Source organism: Sabethes cyaneus, chromosome 3 (assembly GCF_943734655.1).
Source record: "Sabethes cyaneus chromosome 3, idSabCyanKW18_F2, whole genome shotgun sequence".
Lineage (NCBI taxonomy): Eukaryota > Metazoa > Arthropoda > Insecta > Diptera > Culicidae > Sabethes > Sabethes cyaneus.
The window spans coordinates 151224428-151252019 of NC_071355.1; the positions used below are offsets into that span (position 1 = coordinate 151224428).

Below are 27592 nucleotides of genomic sequence, written 5' to 3' on the forward strand. Positions count from 1 at the left end.
TTGTTAACTTCGTGCGGTGGCGAATTTTGTTCGATCGCAGCGTCCTACGGAGTCCAAAGTAGGCACGATTTCCTGCCATAATGCGTCTTTGTATTTCTCTGCTGGTGTCGTTGTCTGCGGTAACCAGTGAGCCCAGATACACGAACTCTTCTACCACCTCGATTTCATCACCGTCTAAATGAATCCGGGGAGGGAGGTCAGCATTCCCTTCTTTAGAACCTCTTCCTTTCATGTATTTTGTTTTCGATACATTAATGACAAGTCCTATCCGTTTGGCTTCAGCTTTCAGTCCGATGTACGTTTCCGCCATCCTCTCAAAGGTACGTGTAATGATGTCAACGTCGTCAGCGAAACCAAGAAGCTGGACGGACTTCGTGAATATCGTGCCACTCGTGTCTATACCCGCTCTTCTTATCACACCCTCCAAAGCGATGTTAAACAGCAAACATGAAAGCCCATCACCTTGCCGTAACCCTCTTCGAGATCCAAAGGGACTCGAGACTGCCCCTGATACTCGAACAACACACATTACTCGATCCATCGTCGCCTTGACCAATCGCGCTAGTTTATCCGGAAATCCGTAATAGTGCATAATCTGCCATAGCTGATCTCGATCGATCGTGTCGTACGCCGATTTGAAGTCGATGAATAAATGATGCGTGGGCACGTTGTATTCGCGACATTTCTGCAACACTTGCCGAAGCGCGAAAATCTGGTCCGTGGTGGCACGGGCACCCATGAATCCCGCTTGATATTGCCCCACGAACTCCTTTGCAAATGGTGATAGTCGACGACATAAAAGTTGGGAGAGTACCTTGTAGGCGGCGTTCAACAGTGTGATTGCGCGGTAGTTGCAACAATCCAACTTGTCGCCCTTTTTGTAGATCGGACACACGATGCCTTCCGTCCACTCCTCCGGTAGTAGCTCATCCTCCCAAATCTTGACAATGACCCAGTGCAGCGCTCTAGCCAGTGCGTCACCACCGTATTTCAGCAGCTCGCCGGCAAGGCAGCATCAGGCGGGCTTTACTAAACAGGCGAGTGATATGTTACGTACGTGTTTCGTAGAGGGTGGCGGTAAAGGGATGCACTGTCCTGTATATTATTCAACATAGCTATTGAAGATGTGATCTGACGAGCGGGCTTCGAAACGAGAGGAACTATCTTCGGCAAGAGTAACTAACTCCTAGCCTTCGCAGACGACCTCGACATCATTACTGCAAGCCTTGAGACAGCGGAGGTCAGACTAAAAACTGATGCTAGGAGGATTGGGTTACAAATCAATGCGTCGAAAACCATATATATGGTAGCAAGAGGCTCCAGAGAAAACAACGTTCGCCTCTTACAGACAGTGATTATTGACGGCGATGAACTGGAAGCGGTTGATGAACTCGTATATTTGGGATCTCTGGTCACCGCCGACAATAATACGAGTAAGGAGATCCAGCGACGCATTCAAGCTTGAAAGCGAGCCTACCTTTACCTCCGCAAGACGCTTCAATAAAGAGGCATACGCCGCCGCACAAAGCTGACGATATACAAAACGCTAACCAGACCGGTAGTTCTCTTCCAACTCGAGACTGTAACTTTGCTTACTGAGGACATGTGAGCACTTGCCGTATTTGAACGAAAGGTGTCTCGACTATTTTGGCGGAGTACAAACGAAAAACAGAGAATGGCGGAGGCGTATGAATCACAACCTACAGGTACTGCTTGGAGAGATTCCCATTGTACACCTGGCGAAAGGGAGACTATGGTGGGCCGGCCACGTCGCAAGGATGTCGGACGACTGTGCAGTGAAATCCGTTCTCTTCAAGAACCTCACCGGCACCAGAAATAGAGGGGCTCATCGTGCTGGATGGCTCGACTAGGTTGAAGACGAATGCGTGTGTCGAAATGCGCAACGAATTGGCGACGAGTAGCCCAGCACTGAGTACAATAGAGAGGAATTCTTGATACGGCAAGAATCAGCCCGGCTCTCAGCTGGTAAAATAAATTATAAATAATAATCGCCTCTATTCTACATACCAATCGGAGCCGGATCCGATCAAAAATTGCGCTTCGATCGGAATACATCGTATGCTATGACACACGTCGATCGGGACGTTTCTGATCGGAACGAGCTCGATCGGATTGCAGAATCGAGGCGAATGTCCCCTTAAGAGTGATTTAAATATGTGCATTGTTTTATGGAAAAAGTACGCAATGATGTTTTTATGCATTTCAGTGTGAGCATAACGTGAGTTTCATTCTTTTTAGTCTGTGATGTTGGAAACATTATGTTATAACTTTGTCATATCATTCTGATTGGTCACACACCATTTCTTTCAATAAACTTGAGCTCATTTTCGCTGACCTCGTTATTGTCAGAAAACTTACCGAACCAAATCGTACTCTAGTATTTGGGAAAATGGAAGTCAGAAGCAAAAGTTGAATGAATCGTGCATAAAGTAGAGCGTGAGTGTGTCGGTAAAAGTTTCTCGGTTTTGTTTCTTATGAAAGCGAAGTCATATTATGTATCTTTCCCATTACAAGAATACGCATTTAGCGAGAAAGGTTTCCAGACAGCTGGTTTACCGGTCCGGAACTTACGTACACACATACATATTATTATGGCAACGGAGAAGCAACTATTCAGCAGCACTCACCTCAGCGAACGGATCTCCGGGTAGAGATTAATGTCTCCGCCGGTCATTCCATACCAGGAAAACTGCTGCTCTTGCACCATCGAATCGTTGAAGGTACCGTACAGCATCAGGTGGCCATCGTTCGAGAGCCAGATAGCCTTGTTGCTTTGCAGGATTTCTTCTGTAGTTTTTTGTTTTTTTTTTAGCACGGATGTTAAAGGCAGTTTCACGGCAGCCAAGTGTAAGAAAACGGAAGGAAAGAAGGATGTTAATTAGTATGTAATTATGCTGGGTATTTTAATGTTGAACTGAAAGTTTCGAGTAACCTATTGTGAGTTCTCAAATGTTGGCTTGTTTTTTTTCTCGCTAAGAATTCACACTTTCAAGAAAATGACTGGTATTTTACAAGTCCTTAATATTTCCTGGAAACCTATTGCACAATTTGGCATAATCAAGCAAGCCTGGGAGAATTATGTTGAAATCCAGTAGAACCATTCATTATCTACTCTACAGTCTAAGTTTTCATTGAAGTAGCGGTAATCATTATCGCAAAACACTTTTCTGTCAGAATGGCGCCTTGTACTACCTATTTCCAAAAAGTTTTGCGATAACGGCGCTAACACAAAACGGAAAATCATCAGCAAAAAGCTGTGATAAGCCAGCTCGAGTGAGAACTAATTCAATTTTTCATTTCTGCCGCTTTATAAATTACCCTCGTATAGCCAATCCGGCACGCCATTGTAAATAATTCCCGGGATGGCACTTCTCGTGAGTCGATAGGTTTGGGTGGCTCGCGCCGACGGTTTGTAGTAGATGTCGTACATGTGCACCAGCACTATGGACTGTCCTTTCGGGGTGAACTCGGCATGCAACAGGAACGACCATTCATCATCATCGGCTTTTAGCGTTAACGGAATCGTTTCACTGGAAATGAACAAAAGTAAAGCTTTAATTGCAACGAAGACCAATTAGGTGTGGAGCAATAGATTAATTATTCAAGCATTCTTTTGAGTTTTGTTGAAATTGTACAGCTGGTTGGTTGAGTTAGTTTTCAAGCATATCTTTAAAGCCAAGAAACGTTATAGAATAGAACTTTAATTCTAAAAACCTTTCATTTTTATCGCCCAGCAGTCAATGCCAATGAGCCATTAAATATATAGCAACGGGTGTTTTACTTTATCCGCTAATTCCGCCGCTAAATTGTGCCCGTTAGATTTCGCCTGGAAGAACATCTGTTCAGCGGAAATTTCATTGAGATGCCAATCAACTACAATATTGGCAAACACAGTACACAGAGCGATGGTTTCCGGCAGAAGGATGCTGAGTGGATTGAGAGTGGGGAGACTTAAAGTTTGAACAGGCGGAATTCGCTTCGATTTTATAAAAGTATGTGCAAAGTTTATGACTATTCTCCAATGGATTCCACTTTTGGAATGGCATTTTATCGGAATGTCCTCAAACTGCAACTTCTACAGATGCAACCGAAAGTGATCGTAAAGTGATTGATCGAAACAATAAACTATCCACAAAGCAAGCTTGTCCAGTATAGTATTTTATAAGAATTGCGCTATATTGTTAGAAGCAAGTCTTTATTCTTATTCAACTATTTGCAAAAATAAAATGAAGTGAACCTTAAGAAGTGATCCATAGATAAGTCAACTATCATCAAAATCGTGGCGCATTGCATTAGTTAAACAATTAGTTAATATCGAAAATCTTAATAGGTTTCAACTAATGTAGTATAGAATTGATGCGAAAATATCAATCTCATTCGCCTGATTATATCATTTTTGTTATTTTCGGTATATTTTAACCTTCATTGCGTAATATTTTTAAATGGTATAACGGGAATAATTGTTGTTCGGGAGCGTAGCTCCCGTTAATTAATTAAAGAAATCTGTTCAACGAAATAACACGTTGAAAGATAAGATGTGCAATTTGTTTTTATTTTGGCTAAGCAATTAATATTGTGTTTCATGCGGTCAAAGTTCGGCTTGGTCGAGAAGGATTCTAATGAAGGCATTAATTATTTACGAAATGTACGGTACTTACCTCGTTGTAATATCGTAGACGGTGTATTGAGCAAGGAAGGAATGGCGAAATAGTTTCTTCACGTTTTGCGCCAGCAGAAGAAACTTTCGGTCGGCTGAGATGGAAAATTTGGCTGGAGCGAGCGTTTTCTGGAAGAAGAAAATGAAGAAAATATTATGAATGGTAAAGTATTATATTTGCTGAGCTATCATTGAGTCTTGTAACGGATGAATCGTCCGAATGATGTTTGGAGAACAATGTAGTTTTAAGAAAACAACAGAGTTCAGCGTTGCGAAAACTGTTTGTAAAGTTCTGATTTGAAAATTTAAACCTGAATCATGAATTGCGGAAGAATGTTGAACAACCTGAAACCTGACTGATCTTTTGTTAACCAAACAACCATTACAACTTTAATGCTTTAAAACCTATGCTTCACAATTTTACAGGTCAAATCTGAACAAAAGTTTTTCCGCTCAATTACTTTTACTAATTTATACATCAAAATCTTCATTACATGCTATTAACTCTAATAAGGCGTTTCCTTGTTATTTTTAGAGCGAAATAAACCACAAGGGTGGCAAATCGGAAACGTTTTCATTTAACTATTATGGTATTCAATATATACGAGTAGATGCAGAAAGTGTCATTAGACTGGGCAATTAAATTTATGACCGCCATAACTTGCTTCGTTGCATCCAGCAGGGCTAACGCTATGGTTTGCAATCGAAAATGCATTAGGTGAAAACGATGTAGTCGTGTAGGAAATTTGGTGAAGTATCTCTGGAAATTTTCCATTGTCCTCCTTTGAGTTATGATTTTTAAATTCTTTTTTAGAGAATCGGTGAAATTAAAACATGTTTTCAGTCCTAAAATTAACCGTGAACCAAGGCGTCAGCCCTGGTATTGTGTTTAGTACGTGTTAAAGGGCATTGTTTTGTAAATATAAACTAGGCGGAAATGGTCGTAATTCTTACCCACCGGCTAGAGAAATTTTCAATTTTCTTTTACCGGTATCCATCAGGAGAAAAGGCCTTAATTTAAAAGTGTGCATTATTTATGTAGATATGTAATGTCAGTATAATTATAAATAAACATCCTACAAACTTACAGTTTCAATTCAAGGTGTCATTTATAGTACTAATTACTCTCATTTAGAACATGTAATATTTTTGAAACCACAGTGCTAAAATTATTGGGCACGTCTGCTATAGCCACATCTAGAGAGATTCAGGATTTCACCAGGAACTGTACAAGAAGCTCCACGATTCACAAAATCGAGAACAGGATCGTACCGGATCACGAAAATAAAATTCGATCTTCAAAATACAAAAACTCATTCTAGTGTATCATTTAGGACATTCATATGAATAATAATCATTATATCATTGACTTTTTGCAGTACAAAAATGAGGAGAAAAAAGACTCATAGTTTCAGGATTTTAGTGTCTACTGAGTGTGGCGTGCCTTATTTACAAAAAGGGCCATTGACTCGAATGCAGTAATTATTGGAGCATCACTCTCCTCAATTCTGCATACAAAATTCTGTCCCGCATCCTGTTTCTCAGATCGAGGCCGTTGCAGGAAACCTTCGTTGGCGAATACCAGTGCGGTTTTCGAGAGGAACGCTCCAAGACGGATCAAATGTTCACCTGGAGACAATTCCTCGAAAAATTCTGGGAATTCAACTTGCAGACTCACCATTTGTTTGTAGACATTAAGGCAGTGTACGATTCAGTTTAACTAAATGAGCTGTGGCAGATTTTACTTGAACATGCTTTTCCAACAAAACTAATTAGGCCGATACATGCCACTCTTGATGGTACAAAATCAAGCGTCAGGATAGCGGGTGAGACGTCGAACTCGTTTGTGATGTTAGACGGTTTGAAGCAGGGCGCGGGCAATCGAATTTGCTATTCAACATGACATTAGAAGGTGCTATTCGAACGGCAGGCGTGCAAGGAAGCGGTACCATGGTCATGAAATCTCATATGTTTCCAGGGTTTGCGGGCGACATCGGTATCATCGGTGTTAACCGTAGAGCTGTGGAAGAAGCGTACATGCATCCTAAGGAGGAATCTGCGAGGATAGATGGAGATACTTTTAGAGAAGTCGACGAATTTGTTTCGTGACGACATGTGTCCACGATGTGAGCCCTGAAGTAAAAAGGCAGATAGCGGCTACCAACAGGGCCTTCTACGAATTATGTAGCCAGCTAAGGTACCGTAGCCTGCTGCTCCATACAAAACTCACGCTCTGTAAGACGCTAACTCTCTCGGTGATACTCTACAGGTACGAAACAAAGGCATTGAAAGAGAGCGACTAACGAGGTCATGTCGTTTTTGAGCGTATGATCCTACGATTAATTCTTGGCGGCATATTAGATGAAGGATTTTGGCACAGGCGCGTCAACCACAAAATTTACCAAGTATGCAAATATGTGGATATTGTGAATCGAATAAACCACAGCAGGCTACAGTGGGCTGAACACGGATAAGAGACCAGCGAAAACAATATTTAGCAGAGAAGCCACAGAGATCGACGACTTCGAGGCCGACTCCGTATTCGTTGGATGAGCGCTGGTGACGTGGAGCAGCGGATGTTAAAGGCGACTGGAGAGCGGCAAACCAAGCTCGAGAAACGTGGAGATGGCTCCCGAATTCGGCACGGATTCTTCAGGCGGTTTCGGTTGAACTGTTCATCGCCGTCTCGGATCACATGGGATGAATAACAAAGTTGTGCGAAAGCAAGGCAAACTAAGCCAAAAAAGCTGAAGTGTGCTAAGTCGCATGCTGGTAGGGAGGGAGGGAGCTTTGGAAAACGGTTCTCTGAACGAACAAATTCGAGCTGATTAACTGAAAGCGGTGTATTCGTTTACGATGGAGCATGGGTGAGAAGCTTCAGGAGCGTCGTATCCCAGGCACGGTGAAGCATGGAGAAAGAAATGTGATGGTCTGGAGGAGTTTTACGTGGGGTTGAGTGAGAAGCCTCGCGAAAATCAATGACGGATAATGACGACAGATTTCTACACCAACATCCGGCGGAAAAATCTAGAGGTTTCGCTCATCTAGATGCTAATCGGACATCTACGGGAGAAATCTTCATTTATTTCAGCAAAACAACATCCGAAGCATACCGCCAAGAAGACCAAGTCTTTTTGCCGGTCTTGTCCGATCAAACCTTCACAAAGCCCGCACCTTAACCTCATCGAGAATTGATGTTACGATTAAAAATAACTGGTAGCCGGCTTGGTAATGTGTAATACAGATCCTATAATGGCCCATAGCCTCTTATACAGCAACTCCTATCCTTATTTCCTTTTAGTACCAGCCAGAATACGAGTAACCTTAGCGTGGATCGGGTAACCAACCCCGGTGAAAACTAAGGTCGTGTATGGACAGGGAACGAGGCACAGGTTGTCTTGGCACTATAAAATGGCAGCCCCATCTCGAGACTCGGTAGCGTAGTATTCAATCCAATTCGAATTGAAATATTCGGCATCAACCGAGGCAACGAAACAATGACGACCAATGGATGCTCGGCACTTGGAACTGCAGATCGCTAAACTTTGCTGATGGCGAACGGATGCTGCTCAAACAGCTTGAATGCCGTAAACTCGGCATCGTAGCTCTGTAGTTAATCTGCCGCAAAGGAGAGATTGTAAGATTCGCTGCGGAAAGGCTTAGTTTATTCTGAGCGGTGGTACTACCAACGAACTTCAAACGGGATTTTTATGTTGGACAGAAGGCAGGATCGCGTGATAGATTGAAAGACGATCAACGAGGGCGTTTTACGCGAGGCTGGAGGCAACGTACACTGCACAGCTGCACGCCACGGGACATCAAGATCGTCATCGGGGATATGAACACCTAGGTTGATGGGGAAGAATTGTAAAACCGGTGATAGAAACCAATAGTCTGTACGCCTTCATGAACGATAACAGCCAACGGTATATGAACTTCGCAGTTTTCCGAGGCCATATACCAGACACGTCAAAGCTGTCCTCTTCGGCTGAAGATCAGGCAGTTAGATAACCCGCAATCTGCCGAAAACTACGCGTAAATACTGGATGAGGCACTACCTTTTTCCGAAAAGTTAGGTACTTCAAACCTCGAAGACAGGCAGAATATGCTCGGCCAACAAAGATGCCGCTACCGCGGTAGTACGTGCAGACCTTTGGAGAATACAACAACGGTTTGTCCCATCTACAACAACGGTGATTGGTTCGACTGCTGCAACTACCGCGGCATAACGCTGGTACATGACAAGGTCTACAAGGTACTCTACCAGATCCTGTTACGCCGTGTGTCACCGATAGCACAAGGTTTCGCAGGCAATTATCCGGAAAGCTTCATGGGAGCTCGCACCACTGCGGACCAAATTTTCACCATCCGATAGGTCTTGCAGAAATGTCGGTAATCCCGACGGGCCCGCGCATCACATATTTATTGATTTCAAAGCAGCATACGATACAGTCGATCGAGGCTAGCTATGGCAGATAATGGATGAACACGATTTTTCGGATAAATTGACGCGATGGATTAGATCTACATTGGATCGAGTTATGTGTTTCGTGCGCATCACGGGGACACTCTCGAGTTCCTTTGAGACGCGGTGAGGATTGAGGTAAGGTGATAACGATAACGATATATCGCGATATGCTGTTCAACATCGAGGGGGAGATCCGACGAGCGGACATCGAAACGAGAGGCAGTCAGCGACGCATTCACGCCAGAAATCGGGCCTACTTTGCTCTTCACAAAACGCTACGATCAAGAAGCATACGTTGCCGTACGAAGCTGAGAATGTACAAAACCCTTGTTAGATCGGTAATTCATTATGGACTTGAGGCTGCGACGCTGCTCACGGATGACATACGCACCCTTGTCGTATTCGACCGGAAGGTGCTGCGGACGCTATTTATGTATTTGTCGAAATACAAACTGAAAGCGGAGAGTGGCAAAGGCGGATGAATTACGAGCTACAAGTACTGCTTGGCGAGATTTACATCGTACATCTGGCGAAAGTCGGTAGACTACGGTGGGCTGGACACGTCGTAAGGATGCCGGACGACACTACGGCGAAAATAGTACTTTCCAACAACCCCAATGGTATCAAGAGCAAAGGAGCACAACGTGTATAATGGCTCGACCTGGTCGAAAGCGATTTGCGCCTTCTGAGACGACTGGGAAATTGGCGACGAGTAGCCCCAGATCGAGTTGAATGGAGACGACTGCTTGAAACAGCACGAGCCACGTCGGTTCTATGCTGCTGACGACGACGGCGACTTGTGAATTCATATTTTCGGTTATCTCTGTAAAGTGAGACAAAGCCTGCCTCTTGTTAATGGCCACCCTATTCCCCTTTCCAGAAACCCCCTCTTGCCATACAGTCACTTGTACAACTGCTATCGGTCAAAATGAAGAACTTTTTTGCTAGTTTGAACCTTCCTACTCCCTTGTTAGAGACCGGCCTCTTTTGTCAATCCTCTTGCGCTGATTCTTTTATGTTAAAGAATATGTGTGCCAAGTTTGATGAAGAACTGTAATGCTTTCCGGAGTTATGGCGGAACATACATTCCTACTCGCGTTCCCTTCTATTGGCTCCTTCACAGTCAGCTCCTCCTTCTGTCACGTAGCCAATTTTACATCTGTTTGCTCTCTGAAAATCCCCATAACGGAAGGGGAAAAAAGTATTTTTTTCCAGTACAAAAATGCATCATCTGGATAAAAAATCGAGAAAGATTACCTTACTTTATCGGTTCTCATGTGCAAAATATAATCTAATTCAGTATTGTTAATTACTAAGGTTAACATTTACTGAAATCGATATTATTATGAATATATAAGAAACGATTTCCTATCCACTACGGTATCGATTTTCATTGCAACGCTCCGTTACGCTTTCCTCATACGTGATTCGTAAAGCGCGCTTTATGCCTTGTTCTCCATGCTTCGTGCTCAACAGGACTTTTATTGAGTCGCCTTCTGCCCTGTGAAGCAATGATAAAGAATTTATGATGCTCGTATTGGTCTTATATTACATCTATCAAGTACGCAATGCGATGGCAAACCGATACGGAAAAGATAGTGAAAATGCGGTTCCTCCCTCGGTCACGCAGAAAGCAGTTGCCACTAGTGTGCAATGAGGTTGCTTAATTGAATGGGTAGACTAGACATAGACACATATGGAGTACGATCGTGCATTACTTGTGGTAACGATACGTGCTGGCAATTCTAGATGGTATAAAACAGCAGTAAATGGATTGGAATTCAACTTCGACAATTAGCAGTAGCGAATTGAATTACTACATATAGAAAATATGTGAAATAAAATTCCATAGTGAACTAAGCTTTTTTTCTAGTTTGGAAACATCTTTGATTTAATTAACTATTCAAGTCAAACATTTAATGAAATATATAATAAGGTTTTGGGACAGCATCGTTCAGATTAACTTTGACTGCTAAATATGTGTACCTACAAAGTTGTAAATTTAAGCTTGCAAATTCGTTCTTGACGCTCTTGAGACGTTTGTTTTGGTAAACTAATTTTGACTCACCCAGCTCTGGTCTGGGACCGCATTAAAACAAGCGCATCTGCAATAAAATCGTCCAAGAACAGGTTTAGTCTTAATTCTGCTTTAATTTCTGCTCAATTTTATTTGAATTGATCGTGCCTTGATATGTCACATTTATTTATAAATTTATTTTTATCCGATTACGATGTTCCGATAAACATTTTGGTATTGCCTCAGAGCCATCTGAATGTCAAGTGGTTATATTTTCAAAGTTTATGGCATGTCCTAGCTTCGGCTGGACATATACTAAAATTGGAACGATACAGAGAAGATTAGCATGGCCCTTGTGCAAGGATATGTTTACAGCAAATGTTAAATTTAGTAAAATTATTAACTGAATGATAATGATTTCTCAAGCCCAGCCTTCTTCTTGCGGTGTCCGCAACCAATCAAAACTTTATATAAATTTTAAATCACCATGAGTTTTTACCAGTTACCCTATGTTATTTTGTGTTGTGTTGTTATTAGTGTCGACAGTTCAAAGCAAAAAAAAACTTCAAAGTTTTTGCGTGCCACATAGCTTTACCGATTCAATCTAAGGTGACGCATTTTACCGGAACGGTTAAATCCGACCTGAATTTGTTTCGATCCATTTTCCCAAATCGTTCGAATCCGATTAGGTGGTATTCAATTTCACCCGGAAAATTTGTTACGCCCCAGGCGTGGGAGGGCTGAGTAAGAGTAAGGCAAACGAGTAAGTCAAGCTAACGATTTTAATACCGTTCAGAAGGTCCCTGGCCAGGAGAAGTGTCAGTGATTTGTATATCTAAGAATGTACACGGTTGCCAACGGCAGCTTTTCCGTGTTCAAGCAAGTGTCACCGTTATCATCGTTTTGTCATCGCCTTCGAGGCGGTAAACAGGCATCGTTGATGTTCGCGTTAAATAAAATCCTTGCGGGAACAACAATCTATCCGGTTTCGGAATAATGATGACAAGGTAATTTTCCATCGTGAGTCAATGGTTGTTTGCACTGTCTGTATTGGATATATTGCAAGGGAGGATTGAAGATTCATGCAAAACGGTATTGTATGTCCCATATTGATGATAGTAAAGCTTATTAGTTTCATATGCCGTTGCATTTTATAATTTAATTTTATGTGCTCATATTATAAGATACGTTAACAACATAATGTTATACTATATGTCTTTTGATGTAATATTTCTAAATTATTTTCAAGCGGTTCGAATAAACGAGAAATTCTATTTATTTCTACTACTTTCTTAAAATAAGTAGAAGTAAATGAAGTTTCTCCTAAATTTTTCTCATTTAGTCTTTGGCTGGTTTGTCAGTTGGGGACGTTATTTTTTCTAGAATGCAATTTTTTTTCGCATGACGCTTTAATAATTCAGAAATGAACGTTTTTGAAAACAACTTTTAAAGAAATAAGGCTGCGAAAATGTAATGGAGACGCATGGTTATGGAATCCAGCTTGGCATATTTCATCATAAATTTACTGAATTAATTTAGACTTTTCAATTAAAAAAACAACCATATGTTATGTAACAAGATGATAAAAGTAAATACAAATTTCCATATGCAAAAAAGACTTTTTTTATTGGTAACATACATAACAATCCGTCATATTCTACCATAAGAATTTTACAAAATCATGAAGATTATGGTGTACAACAATAAGTTTGATAGTCAGAAAAGAGACAATAAAAATCATTGTTTTTTCAATAGGTATCTCTTATCCTACTGTTTTCCGGCAGGTAAGCTTCTAATACTTACCACAGTCGTATTGGACATCAGAATTCGTTCCGAGAGATTTTTCAGGTTGAGCAAACTGATTTCACCCCAGTGGTTTTGGTAAAGAAATTCATCCGCTGAAATATTTAAGAGAAATCAATTAAAAAGTATAATGATTTAATGTATCTATAATATTTATTTGTTAACGCGAACTAGTTGGAAATGGATTCCTTTTAGTTCTACTATAATTTTTCTTAGTAAAGTAGAACTAAAAGGAATTAATTCGTGTTAATTCATGAGTTCTACTAAGACGCTCCAAAATAATTTTTAATTATTCTGATTTATTTGTTGTCAAACGTTGTAATTGTCTAGCATCCCACAGTTTGCTTTTTTGTCATGTAGTGGTGACTTTATCGGAAAAAGAGGTCTTGACTATGTAGCGTGCAATAAAATCGGTTAAACTACTTATAGCTACCAACAATTTTTGATTATTCTTTAGATTCTGTTTGATGAGGGCCTAATATTTCTCGATTGGGCAGAGCTTTGGGATGTTGGTTGTTGACGGCATACTAATCCACTGACCTTTGCTCCGTAATGGCAGAATGTCAAATCTGGCCAAAACAGCGCGAAACAATCGTGTTGCTTCAGACGTGTTTTAAATAGCTTACCATACGAGATATCGAAATTCGAGTTTCATAAGTTTGAAAATGTCTGCCATCCTTCCAGTTTTGGTTGGCCTATAAAATGCTAATAGGAAAGCTGTTTGAGGTCTACCTTGACGTAGATTTTGTTGGTCGAACTATCGAATTTCGTTAGAGATTCCGGGATCAAATTTGATCATCTTGTTTTGTTTATCGTCGCGATTTGGAGTCCCTACCATCGTAAAAGTTGACAATTCGATTCATTTTTTAGTTCGATGCATGGTTATAACTGCCTAGTTAACTTCGAGGTGGTCATCGTCCTCGTCAGCAGCATAGAGCCGAGGTGGTACGTACTGTTTCAAGCATTTGTCTCCATTTAACTCGATTTTGGACCACTCGTCGCCAATTTTTCAGTCGTCTCAGAAGTCGCAAATTACTTTCGACCTGGTCGAACCATCTTGCACGTTGAACCCTTCTGTTCCTAGTACCGGTGGGGTTGTTGAAGATAACTGTTTTCGTCGTAGTGTCGTCCGGTATCCGACGTGTCCGGCTCTCCGTAGCCTACGGAGTTTCGCCCGACGTACGATGGAAATCTCTCTATATTTGGCTGGGCGGTACTGCTTGAGTTAGTAGGATCGTCGCACTACCCCGTAATTGAACTTACTTTAGGATTTCACATGCATAACAATGTTCCGCCAACAAACTCGGTCCATGGCTGTCGGTCTCCAATTTCTCGAATGTCCCAAACTTATCAGGTCTCGCTCCACTTGGTCTAACAATCGAGCACGGTGCGCACTGCTGCGTCTGGTACCTCACTCTTGCGGGGTGTTGTCCGGCATTCTTGCAACATGTCCCGCCCATTGTACCCTTCCAACTTTATCAACTTTTTGGATACTGGGTTCGCCGAAGAACTGCACCAACTTGTACTAATCATTCTCCATCATACACTGTTCTCACATTCACCGCCGTAGACGGTCCTAAGCACACGACGTTCAAAAACGGCCAGTACTTTCCAGTCCCCGTCGAGCATTGTCTACGTTTCATGCCCGTAAAGAACTACCGGACTGATTAGCATTTTGTGCATGGTTTTGTAAATATGGTACGGGGGTGAAGCTTACCAGACCTTAGGAACTTGTAGAGTTCATAGTAAGCACGACTTCTTGCAACAGTACGTCTGGGTATTTCTCTGCTGCCGTTGTTATCCGACGTCATTGACGACCCGAGGTACACAAATTCGTACACGTATCTCGAACTTATCCCCGTTAACTACCACATTATTGCCTATGCGAGTACACACACATTATTGCCCGGCTGGTATCATGAGGAGGATAGGAGCTCCTGGATAAGAGGCTGAGAACCACTATGGTGTTTATTTTACACAACCCCGGAATTGTCGTGTACTCTAATTTCCGGCTGCCGATAAAGACGGGTATATCTAAGATTTTGCTTTGCATGGTTGTAGACAGCTCTCCAAACTTTTTTGGCGACATATCGGATCACCGTGGTCCAAAATCGCTTAAGAACGGACATTATTAATTGGGTAAAAATTATTAATTTTTCAAGGGTCCTCCAAAAAGTTGTAAAACATACTAAAATAAGCAACTTTTTGGAGGAAAAATTTTATTTTGAAAAAAATTTATTTAAAAAAAACAAAAACTTGCATTCTTTCGGCCATCTTCGGACGCCTGCGGAAGTGTAGAATTTAATTTTTAATATTTTATTATACAATTACGCAATGATTTTTTTTACAAATAATAAGGAGCATCTTGTCACTTGTCCCGTTCTTGTCGACGGGAGGTACTTAAACTTCTCGTCCGAATCACCCTTTTCACATTTATTTAGGCATTACGCACAGCTAAAAGTATGCTGGAATCGAATAATTATCCACAATGGTTAATCAACCGGCTTACTAAGCAACGAACCAACAAACATTAGATTCATTCCTAATATTACAAACTTAAAATAGACTCACGTCCGATCCAGCTACCATTCAATTTTTTAGGAGCGTACTCGCCGTCTATAATATCCTGCAGTTTTATTCGCTGTCCTTTCACACGTGGGCCTTCGTCCGGTGGAGTGAGCAAGACCTGTTGAATGTAAAGAAAAAAGGAAACTATTATATATAGTTGACCATATGGCAGACCACATATTTTATATTATATGAATGTCAGGAGGTTTGTGGCAATAAAACTGATGATAAACGACTGAGTAATTTATTTATACTTTCGTAGGTTGGCTTTCTCATACTAAATTCATTGCTACGTTTTATAAAAAACGCTGCGTTGGGGATAAAAAAAAATTCAATCGCCCTGTAGTATTCGACAAAACTTTAAACGAAATTAACAAATTTTTGAAATAAAGTTAAGCATTTGAAGACAGAAATTTATCAATAAAACACATTGTGAAAGGAACGGCTTACTACAGGATGTATTCACAGAAGAATGTGTGAAGTGGAGAAGTTTACTGTTGAAGTTACTCTCAACGATCAGCAATTTGGGTAAGTGGTCTCTTCATTGTGTCGTCATATCCGTTCTACTAGCAGCGCCTGAGAAAAGTTACTGCTAGCGGCGCTGTAGCACCCAAAAGTTGCACTCTTCCCAAAGAGGAAATTAAACACTTCTGGTTGTAGCTGCTGTGGTTGTTCTATGATGATTCGGCAAACCAACAACCGATGAAAGAGCTGCATCAGAACACACACACATACACAGGTCGGTGCTCTTGCTAATGAGCCACTCGAGAACGCAATAACGAGAACTTGCCAGTTTTAAAAGAGCCAGGTTGGTGTGACACTGTGGGAAGTGACTTCCGTCGGTTGATTGTGAGCCAAAAGTAATGAGGTGAAATTTTCATTCCATTTAATATATGCTTTGCAGGTGTGGTAATTTGAATTGTTGACATTCATAAATGTGATGGCATCAAAAGTTGTATTCGGCGAATGTGACATAATAAAAATATTCAGACCAAAAACTTGCGATTGAAGTTATATAACTGTATTGAAAAGTAAATGATTTCTCAATACACCTATATGGAGAAATATAACGAACTTTTGCAAATACAGTATGGTAAATAAAATGCGATTCTTAATTCACTATTGAGTGAACTGAACAGGCTTACGTAGGTACCTACTAACACAATATCATGTGGCTAGCATATCATCTGTTTCAACTTCGGCAGTTTCAAAAGGTGACGAAGGGAAAAGTTTAATAATCCGTTCGCATGAGCAGTATCGCCATCCAGCGAGTTTTGAGGTTACATCGAATGATACCGTTCAGCAATGGTGATGCGGTGAAAATGAAAAGGAACTCAGAGCATAAGGTGTTAACTATCGTTTTACTTAGTGCTAATGAAATCCATAAAGTATGGTGCAAGTTTCACCGAAAGGCATTGCCTGTTACGATAAAGGTAATGAGAATCGTGCCTGCATGTTTATTATTGTCGAATGTTTGCTTCCTACGTTCCTACTTAGCAGGTGTTAAACAAAACATAAACAACAATTGAAAATTTACTCGAACAAATCTCAGTACAATAATTAATTTAAGAGTAGTCAGAGACACGAAAATTGAATCTCTTTTCAAGATAATCTAGAAACAGAATAATCCCGACAAAGGATTGCCCTATATTACGCTATAGTTCGTGCTACGGTCAACAAGCGTGGTAAATAATTGCGGGTCTCATTGAAACCAGCGAGGGCAGTATAAATGGAGAGATATAATCGCTCGACAGTCATAAATGTCACCTAAAACTTACGACCCGTTTTAACCGCATCATATCCTTTCGACTTTGCTTTAAGCCCAATCAGTAAACAAAGATTTTCATGAGGTGATAAGTTGTCGGAACTTACCCGTAGCAAACGGAAAACGGTTCCTGCAAACAAACCGTTTTTCTACACGTTATAGGTAATGGTTTCATACGACATTTAACTTTGTAAACTTGTAGTGGGAAAAAGGTAGCGTTTTGATGTTGCTGACATTTTTAAGTACAACGTTGTCAGTACCTATGCCAGTAAATCTTTGTTAAAACTGGGGAGTATTTCAGAAATGAGTTTACGCTAAAGTAAAATAAACATATCGAAATTTATGAAAAAAATCAATAATGGCGCAGTACTTTAAAAATGCCAGGACTTCAAAAACAATTAAAAAATGAAAATTATACTTTCGTTTCAATCTTCATTATCTTTCACGTACTAGGCACATGCATGCAACTCTTTTCGGCGATAAAATCACATATTCCGTATGACTGACGGTACATTGTCAATTTATTTATGCTTTCCAATTGCAGATACGGTGGCTCAAATTCCTCGTAGATCTCATCTATTCTGTAGCCAAAACCAGGTCTCTGACAGGACGTCATAAGAGGCTTATCGGAAATTAAAAACAGGCCCCTGACAGGACGTCATGTTTTCGTATTAATGAGTTCCATTCTCAGTCACCTGTTCGATTGCTCAACTAGTTGACTGGACTGGTCGATTAGACTACTCAATTCGATTGCTCGACTGGACTGCTCGACTGAACTGTTAGATTCGACGGCTCGACTCAACTGCTTGATTGTACAGATCGACTTGACTGCTTGACTGAACAGCTCGATACAACTGCTCGAGTGAACTACTCGACTTACCTGCTCGATTCGGCTGCTTGACTTAGCTGCACGATTGAACTGCTCGACTGGACTGTTCGATTCGACTGCTCGACTTGATAAGCTGTTGACTGGACTGGTTGACTCGACAGCTTGATTTTATTTTTGTGAATATTATCACTACGACCAGCATTTTGATCTAATGTGATTTTATCCAGGTGTTGTTCTGCACTTCGTTGTTATTGCAGTATCGCTATAGAGTGAGCGAACCGCTGATTCTCCGTGCTTAAAGTGTCGATGTGTTTCCACCCCTTTTTTTCTTCTACGTTTCTTAGTACTTTTCAACCAATCTAGCTCTAGAGCCAGGAAGTCCGGAGACTAGTTATAATTTGTCCTTGGATAAGAAGCAACCCCGGCTAAAAGTAACCGAAAATGAAAGAAAAAATCTCTCTGGATTATTGGCAACGACCTTTAGCATGAAAACACGGACACGAATCGGAACATGGAATATACTTCGTGTTCACATTCCCCGCCAATTCTGGAAGGTTTAAGGGGGAAGTATTGTGGCGGACTCGACCGTTCGCTGCGATCTATAATCTGCACTCACGCAGCATCTTTGTGACCTACCATACACACAGAAATTCTCGATCATCATCTCAAATCGATGTACTGTAAATAAAGTTTAGTTCTTAGCCAACCATCGTTTGATGTTATACTTTATTATTGGGAGATTTATTGCCATACGAAAGTAGGCCCAAAATCCCCGTCGTCGTCGTTGTCGTTGTCGTTGGGGGATTTTGGGCTTTCTTTCGTATGGCAATAAATCTCCCAATAATAGAGTAGAACATCAAATCATGGTTGGCTAAGAACTAAACTTTATTTACAGTACATCGATTTATATAACTGGATTGCGTAGGAGAGTAAATTAGCCGATGATCATTATCTTCGGTGTGGGTTAGATCGGCCTATGATCGTTTATCGGGTACTCGATTGATCGGAGATGATCGGGAATTTCTGTGTGTATGGTAGGTCACAAAGATGCTGCGTGAGTGCAGGTTATAGATCGCAGCGAACGGTCGAGTCCGCCACAATACTTCCCCCTTAAACCTTCCAGAATTGGCGGGGAATGTGAAGACGACGACCCAGCAGGGCAAGCTGGCCCAACTTGCAAGGGAAGCTAGCCGCCTGAAGCTTGAAATCCTGCGGCTGAGCGAGGTCCGCTGGCCGAGTACTGGCGAACACAGGACATCATCCGGGCAAGTCTTGCTCTACTCTGGCATACGAGGTGAAAATGCTACTCGAGAAAGAGGAGTTGGATTCCTACTGAACCCAGGGGCACATGCGGCCCTGATGAAGTGGGAACCGATAAATGAGCGAATAATCGTTGCCAGATTCAAAACACGGGTTAGGAACCTTACAGCAATCCAGTGCTATGCGCCAACAGATGCTGCCGATCTGCAGGAGAAAGAGAGTTGAGCCAGCTGAAGCGTGGTTGAGAAAATCCCGAAGGGGGATATCCAAATCCACATGGGCGACTTCAACGCGAAGATTGGCTCAAACAACGCGGACCTTGAACGCGTCATGGGACGCCATAGCCTACGAGAGATGAGCGAAAACGGGGAGGTGTTTACAGAATTCTGTGGTGATAACTGGTGATAAGCTATTCAAGGTTATCCGTTCAGCTGCTGATTGCGAAGATCTGCAAAAGCTCATTAATATTTTTTCGAGTTGGTGCGTCAACAACAGGCTTAACATTAGTGTCGCAAAGTGTTCAGTAGTAAGTTTCACCAGACGGAAATCTCCAATTGAGCATCGTTACCTGATAAACAGTCAACCAATTCAACGGGAGTATCTTGTGAAGGATCTGGGAGTTTTTTTGGATGCCAAGCTAACGTTTCAGGTGCACTATAGCCACGTAATCAGTAAAGCGTATCGTAATCTTGGCTTCATCATGCGAGTTGCCAAAGAGTTTCGAGACCCTTATTGCCTGAGAGCACTATACTATGCGTTAGTGCGCTCGATACTGGAAACAGCTGCAGTAGTTTGGAGCCCCTACACCGCAATCTGGTCCAATAGAATTGAGGCCATACAACGAAAATTTATACGGTATGCCTTAAGGCGTTTACCGTGGGTCAATCCACTCGAACTTCCCCCATACGAAGACCGTTGCAAGCTTCTGGACATGGAAACTTTGGCGAAAAGGAGAAGAGACTTGCGAGCAATGTTTATTGCGAAGCTGCTTTGTGGTGAAATTGATGCTCCGAACATCTTGGCGAAATTAAGCATCACTGCTACATCAAGGTTTCTGCGTTCAACAGATTTTCTACGCCTGCCCTATCATCGGACAATGTATGGACAAAACGAACCTATTCGTGCAATGTGTGTTTGTTTTAACAATGTGTATCATCTGTTTGATTTTTCGATTAGTTGTGAAGTTTTTAAGTGTCGTTTGCGTAATTTAATGTAAAGTGAATTTATCATGTAGACCAAGTAGTCCGATGATGTTAGGGAATAAATAAATAAATAAATAAATAAATAAATAAATAAATAACAACATGGTCATTGGTGGATCGCTCTTCCCCCATAGACCAGTTCATAAAGTCACGTGGGTTTCCCGCGACGGCCGAACAGAAAACCAAATCGACCACATCTGCATCAGCCGGAAATGGCGAAGGAGCCTTCTTGATGTACGCAACAAACGCAGCGCTGATATTGCATCCGACCATCATCTTGTTATCGCTGAGATCCAAGAATCCAAGAGTGTCCAACGATGGGAGGAGAAAGTTGGATGCCGCTACGACGTCCGCCGATTGGAGAATCCTGAGGTGAAAAGAACCTTTGTCGAACAACTTGAATCCCGAGCCTCAAAGCTGCCACCTGGTGGAACCGTCGAAGAGCAATGGACCGGCATCAAGAACGCCTTCATCAAGACCAGTAATGAAACCCTCGGCAAAGCGCGCAGCGGGCGGAGGGAGTGGATTTCGGATGAAACTTGGAGGAAGATCGACGAGCGGAGAGAGGCGAAAGCCGGCATTGAGCGAGCGCGGACCAGATCGGCTAAGACAGCTACCCGCCAACGATATGCCTAACTGGAGAGGGCTGTTAAACGTACTTGTAGGCGGGACACGAGAGCCTGGACTAACTTCCTAGCCGAACAAGGAGAAACCGCCTCCGCCAATGGTGATATCCGTTTGTTGAACGATATTTCTCGCCGCCTTAGTAGTACCAGGATGAATACAAAGAAGCCGCTAAAGAACAGAGCTGGTCAGCTATTGATTGACCGTACAGAACAGTTTAAATGATGGACTGAACATTTTGAACGACTCTTCCGAGTTTCAAATGACAGATACTAACAAAACCAGCAGCGTATGGCGCCTACAGTTCGTCGAGTTAATCGTGTCAACTCGGAGGCGCCATCGCTGGATGAAATTGTAGCAGCCATCAAGAGTATGAAATCCAATAGAGTGCCAGGGATAGACTGTATTTCAGCCGAAATGCTCAAAGCTGACCCATCTTTGTCAGCCCAGCTGGTGCATCAGCTTTTCAGCAATATATGGGAAACCGCAACTTTTCCGGTGGACTGGATGCAGGACATATTGGTCAAAGTCTCTAAGAAAGGAGACCTAACTGAATGCGGTAACTGGCGTGGCATCACGTGGCTCTGCATTACTCTCAAAGTACTCTGTAAGGTAATCCTCAACCGGATCCAGGAGAAGATCGACGCTACTCTCCGGAGGCAGCAAGCTGGATTCCGTGCTGGCTGATCATGTGTAGACCATATCACAACGCTCTGCATTATATTGGAGCAGATCAATGAATTCCAGGACTCTCTTCTGCTGGTGTTCGTTGACTTCGAAAAGGCGTTTGACCGACTCAACCACGAAAACATCTGGGGCGCACTAAGGCGTAGAGGAGTTACAGATAAGCTAGTCCATCTCATCGAGGCTCAGTACGAGGCGTTCTCGTGGAAGGTTTTGCACGACGGCGTCTTGTTCGACCCCATAAGGGTTACTGCTGGCGTGAGACAGGGCTGCATTTTATTACCGCTTCTGTTTCTCATCGTTATGGATGAGATATTAGTTGGAGCAATTGACAGTAGACCAAATCAAGGATTGCCTTGGAATCCTCTAACGATGGAGCAGCTAAATGACCTCGACCTAGCCGACGACATTGTCTTGCTCGCAAAACGCCGAAACGATATTTACTCTGCATATGACCTCTCCGAGAGCTCCCAGGCAGCAGTGGGACCAGCAAGGCCGGGGGTGCCATTTGGCGCTCAAACCAGATCACTCTACGTACGAAAACCCGAATCTTTAATTCAAACGTTAAATCCGTACTGCTGTATGCCTGCGAAACGTGGTGCGTCTCAGCGGAGACAACGCAAACGCAACGCAGGTATTCATCAACCGGTGCCTGCGATACATCATTCGTGCCTGGTGGCCTGATAACTGGATATCCAATGAGGAATTACATCGTCGGTGTCATCAACGGCCGATAGCCACAGAAATTCGTGAACGTAGGTGGAAGTGGATCGGACACACCTTGAGGAAAGGAGCGAACGAGTTTTGCAGAGAAGCACTCGACTGGAATCTACAAGGACAGCGTAGAAGAGGCAGACCCAGAGGCTCAAGGCGACGGAGCTTAGCCAACGACATCCGGGCTGTAGACGAGAACCTGTCCTGGCGACAAATAAAAGCCATGGATGGTAACCGTCAGCAGTGGAGATCTCTGATTTCATCCCTTTGTTCTGCCGGACCGGCGACCATGGACACATAAGTAAGTAAGTAAGAGGTTTCATTCGCCACTCAAGCAAGTACCACTCTTATAACTTGCCCTGGACAGCATGATTCGTCTGCTCGACTTAGCCACTCGATCTCAATTGCTTGACTTAACTGCTCGACTCAACTGCTTGATTCTACTGCTCGAGTGGACTACTCGACTGAACTGCTCGGTTTCACTGTGAAACTTAACTGTTCGACTGAATTTGCCTGAACTGCTTGACTGGACTACTTGACTGAACAGCTTGAGTCAACTTTCTTCAGAATCTGCCGTTGTAGATGTTGAACATTTGATCCATACTGACACCAGATTCCATAAAGCTCGCTTAAGAGTTCCCAATCAATCCTAGGGCTATCGGTGACATTCGGTGTAATAAGATCTGGGAGCAGATTCAACTGTCAAGCTGATCGCCCTTTTCGTATATCTACACATATTTCTTTCCATCCACTTTTCCGGAAGCGTCCGGAAGGAGGAATCGTTGCAGATTTTGGAAATTACCTAATGTAATGCCGTTGTCAGTGGTTTTCTGCCGTGTTTGTAGAACTCTGCTGGTAGTCAGCCTTTACCGGCGCCTCTTCAATAATCCGCTTACTCGGTGCTGGAACACTGCTATCTTCCATGGCCACTGCTTGATTAATTTCTGTTCCGCCTTCTTTTGTAACTTCGTCATTGAAGTGTTCATCGAAAAACAGCTTCCACTAGTCGAGCACCACGTACTCTTTTATGATGAGGTTTCCTTCTTCGACCGTCACATATTCGGATTCGGTATGTATCCCTAATGGGATTGATCTACCTTGTCAGGGAATTTGCATATATCATTACGCCGCAATAGTTATGCGAATTCTGCACGATATCTGTTCTTTTTCTGACCCTTTTATAATTCTCAGGATTCTCAGGATCGGCGCAGTGAAATCACGACTAAGGGTCGTCCTTGACATGCAAATATACGCTCAAAGCTAGCAAGGCTATTTCTCGTGCTAACACTCAGTTTTTGCATGAGCGCCCACTTACCTATCTGCATACGACCTTGTTTCCGATTGGGTTGGTTTCTTGATCTCGACTAAGACCGCTGCAGTTGCGGGTGGGATTAATTTGGTTTGATTTGAGGAAGAAACTAATTTTTGCATGTAGATCATGTAAAGTTTGGAACTTCTACAATATTCACCTGCCGATTCTAACATTTTACATTCATTATTTTCATTCATTGTTTTTGGCATTGTTTCGGTAATCCTTGGCAATGGCGTGCGGATTTTTCATTTATTGTTTTTGGTATTGTTTCGGTAATCCTTGGTAATGGCGTGCGGAGTTGCGAAATAATTGAACTTCTCATCAGTCTTATCCATTCTGAAACGATAAATTACGAATTGTGCTCCAAAATCAATTCAACGGTTAGGTATTAGGGCGATGATTCATATTGGCCCCAGGATCGTAACTGGCGAAAGCTGAACACAAAACCACAATTGCACTAACAGTTTTTCCCTCTAAGTCGTCGTCTATTCAATCAGTATCGAAACCCGTAAAAAGGTGAAATTGAATTACCAAAGGATGAATAGCGGTGATTTTTTCTCGCGTCTATCAGCAACGAGCCCCACCGGATATACCCCCGGCGAGAAACGATACTTTTCGTTGATCGGAGCAGAACGGCGTTGTACGAGGAGAGGATGTGAGGTCGGCTGAGGCTAGTTCAATTTGTTGTTGATGGTGAATGGAGTGTATTGAACGAGAATTGTCTGCAATAATAGTGGCGCAATAGGGCTATGAATATATCGCAAGTGAACAACGAATGATTTTATGAAAACGGTTTTATAATTAAAATATGAAAAAATTCGATTGAAGAATGAAATAAAATTTGATCCATCTTATTAATGAAGGTGAGTGAGCCATGCAAGGGAATTTGATGTAGTGAAATAAAGCGTAAACCGGAAGGAAATAAATTGGTTATACTATGCTATGCTAGTTTTTGAAATCCCAATTTCGTATGAAATGCAGATAATATAGGTATCAATTAAATGTAAAGATTGGTGACGCTTTATTTAAAGCTTTTAGATATTATATAAGTTGCTATTTTGGCGCAACACGCGACGTAGTTCGTTCAACACTGGGGTCCGACAAGAACTAACAGAAAATATGGATCAATACCTAAAAAGTTAATTGCAATAACACGTCCCTGTGGTAAGCAATTTTCTTTCCATATGCTTTCCGTTCGTCATCTAGGTATTCATTTTGAGCCATTCGGGTTTAATATTAGATACATATATCGTATATGCGGTCAGTCACCGATCCTCTCGGCGAAAATGGAAAAAGCATGAAAATCCGTCTCTGACGGCCACTACGATGATTTTACTAAAGACGCAAACAACACAGTCTGTGCTAACATTCTTAAATATATTAAAAATAATATCCTTAGTAGGCTCTCTTAGCAGGCATTTTTGTTTATTTGCAAACCACCAGGTAATCAAATTTCAAAATTTTCAGTATTTACAAATGGAAAATTCAGAAAAAGTGTCCAGCTACACTCGGTTGGCTGTAGCTTTGGCATCCAGCCACGAGTGGAGTCGTAAAAAGGTGTTTTATCCAGTGACACGGAAAAAGAGTTTTTAATTTCGCTGTTTTATACTAGGTCAAACAACAGCTAGCGAACCGGGGGTACTACATTGGACAAACCATCGGAGAAGGTTCCTATTCGAAGGTATACTATTCTGAGCTTCGGAAGTCTGGCGAACAATTTCCGGTGCGACAGGCTTGTAAAATCATCAACCGACGAAAGAGTTCGATGCAATCTTCTCAATTTCTGCCGAGGGAAATACGAACGATGGTGGCACTGTCACATCCGAACATAGTATCCGTTTATACGGTTTATGAATTCGGTCCGTACGTGTGCATATTCATGGATTACTGTCGTTGTGGAGATCTGTTGCAGAAAATCCAGGAACAGGGAAAACTCTCTGAAGCGAAAGCGCAACTTTACTTTGGACAGTTGGGATCCGCTGTACAATATATGCATGAAGCAGGATTTTGTCATCGGGATATCAAGTGTGAAAATGTTCTACTGTCCAGTGCGACTCATGTAAAATTGTCGGACTTTACGTTCTCTAAAAAGTGCTGTTGTGAGGATGGAAGTGTAGAGCTTAGCGCTACATACTGTGGATCAGTCGCCTATGCAGCGCCCGAGGTGCTCAAAGGCATTCGCTATGATCCCAAACGATGCGACATGTGGTCTTTAGGATGTGTACTGTTCATCATGGTTACAGGAACAATGCCGTTCGACGAAAGAAACATGCAAGAAACGATTGACAGGCAGGAGCGAAAATGTTATTTTTATCCGGCAGATGTAAAACCGAATCCAACAGTGATTGAGCTGATTGACATGCTTATAGAGCCGGATGTGGAAGCTCGGGCTGCTGTCGAGCAGGTTGTTCGACATCCGTGGCTAGAGGGAGCTAGTTAAGAAGTATGTTATTTTACTTTCTGACAGAAAAATACACCGCCATCGCTGTGGCTTAGTTCTGCCAGAGCATATTTTCGTTGCAGCGAAAGACAGAAAAGCAATAACAATTCAATTGAAAGTTGAAATCATAATAAAATATTTTGCCAGCAGATTTTTATGTCACTTACCACGGACGTTACGATTAGTGCCAGCACTACGATAATAACGAGCAGCGCAATCAAAATTCCGCGCCAGTTCCGTTGGTTTGGGTTTGCCGAAACAAGCTGAAAATTGAAAAATAAAAATTGTATTATTGCGAGATAGAATAATGCAATGGTTTGGTCAAAGAATTGATGGTAAGTTTTATGTATTTTATATATATAAGAATAGGTAGGTATAAAAATCATGACTATTCGCTTATCATTTCCACAGCGTCAGAAGCCGCATTGCATGAGATTTTTTTTGTTGGAAACTTGATTCGTAAAAATGAAAATAATACTTCATGACAGCTTGAAAAAATGGACATGAAGTTAGTAAAAGTTAAAGCTTAGTAGAAAATTGTCAAGAAAAGCAATGATTTAAATATTTCTTTTTGCTGAATCACTAAGAAAATAATACGAGAAAAATTTAATCGTATAAAAACAATTTTAACCTTGCCAAACAATTAATTTGAATGGCAGTTTTTTCAAATTTTGAAATAATACCTACTAACTATGTAAGCATTTGGTAAGTTTGATATAGGAATTTGGTAAGTAAGATAAAATAGGAAATTTCCATTACTATATCTATATGGAACATATACGATTCAAACAAGTGTCTTATACAGCTACTGTAGAAACGCAATGCGGGAACAAATGGCAGGTCTCTGATTTGTATTTTTTCCTGCGTTGTTCATAGAATATCACAGATTCCAAGAGATACCCCTTTCTCATCGACTCCATTTGTCAGACGCTCATGGATATGGTATAATTTTCCTTTGCATCTCATTAGCATGTACAGACACACCAACGCTGAAGATTTCATCACTTAATGGAACGGGAGCTTTTATAGAAGCACTGAAAAACTTTTCCACCGAATCACCTCAGGTTGATCCCGACGCAGAGCAAATTACTGCAGATAAAGTGCCAGTATCATCTCATCTGTGCGATTGTGAAGGATTTGGCTCGGAATATCGGTAAATCCTTCTTCGAAATTCAGTACAATAGAGACGGGTACGTACAGAAGATGCTTCTGACCGGAATGGTATGTG

General features: G+C 41.9%; 1 protein-coding gene and 1 non-coding gene across 2 annotated transcripts in view; one reads left to right on the forward strand and one right to left on the reverse strand.

Moving 5' to 3' along the window:
• LOC128740273 (prolyl endopeptidase FAP) overlaps nt 1-26750 on the reverse strand; it is an 80784-nt gene extending 54034 nt beyond the window's left edge. Inside the window, exons 1-6 of the mRNA XM_053835812.1 lie at nt 26532-26750; nt 15538-15652; nt 12967-13061; nt 4680-4807; nt 3340-3551; nt 2649-2808 (exon numbers count right to left, since the gene is read on the reverse strand). Coding sequence (XP_053691787.1) covers nt 2649-2808; nt 3340-3551; nt 4680-4807; nt 12967-13061; nt 15538-15652; nt 26532-26750 — 929 coding nt within the window. The remainder of the gene's footprint in view (nt 1-2648; nt 2809-3339; nt 3552-4679; nt 4808-12966; nt 13062-15537; nt 15653-26531) is intronic.
• LOC128744849 (U6 spliceosomal RNA) lies at nt 11455-11563 on the forward strand. Its single transcript, XR_008412471.1, has one exon. It is a non-coding gene; the product is annotated as a U6 spliceosomal RNA (small nuclear RNA).
• Nucleotides 26751-27592: the final 842 nt, after the last annotated feature.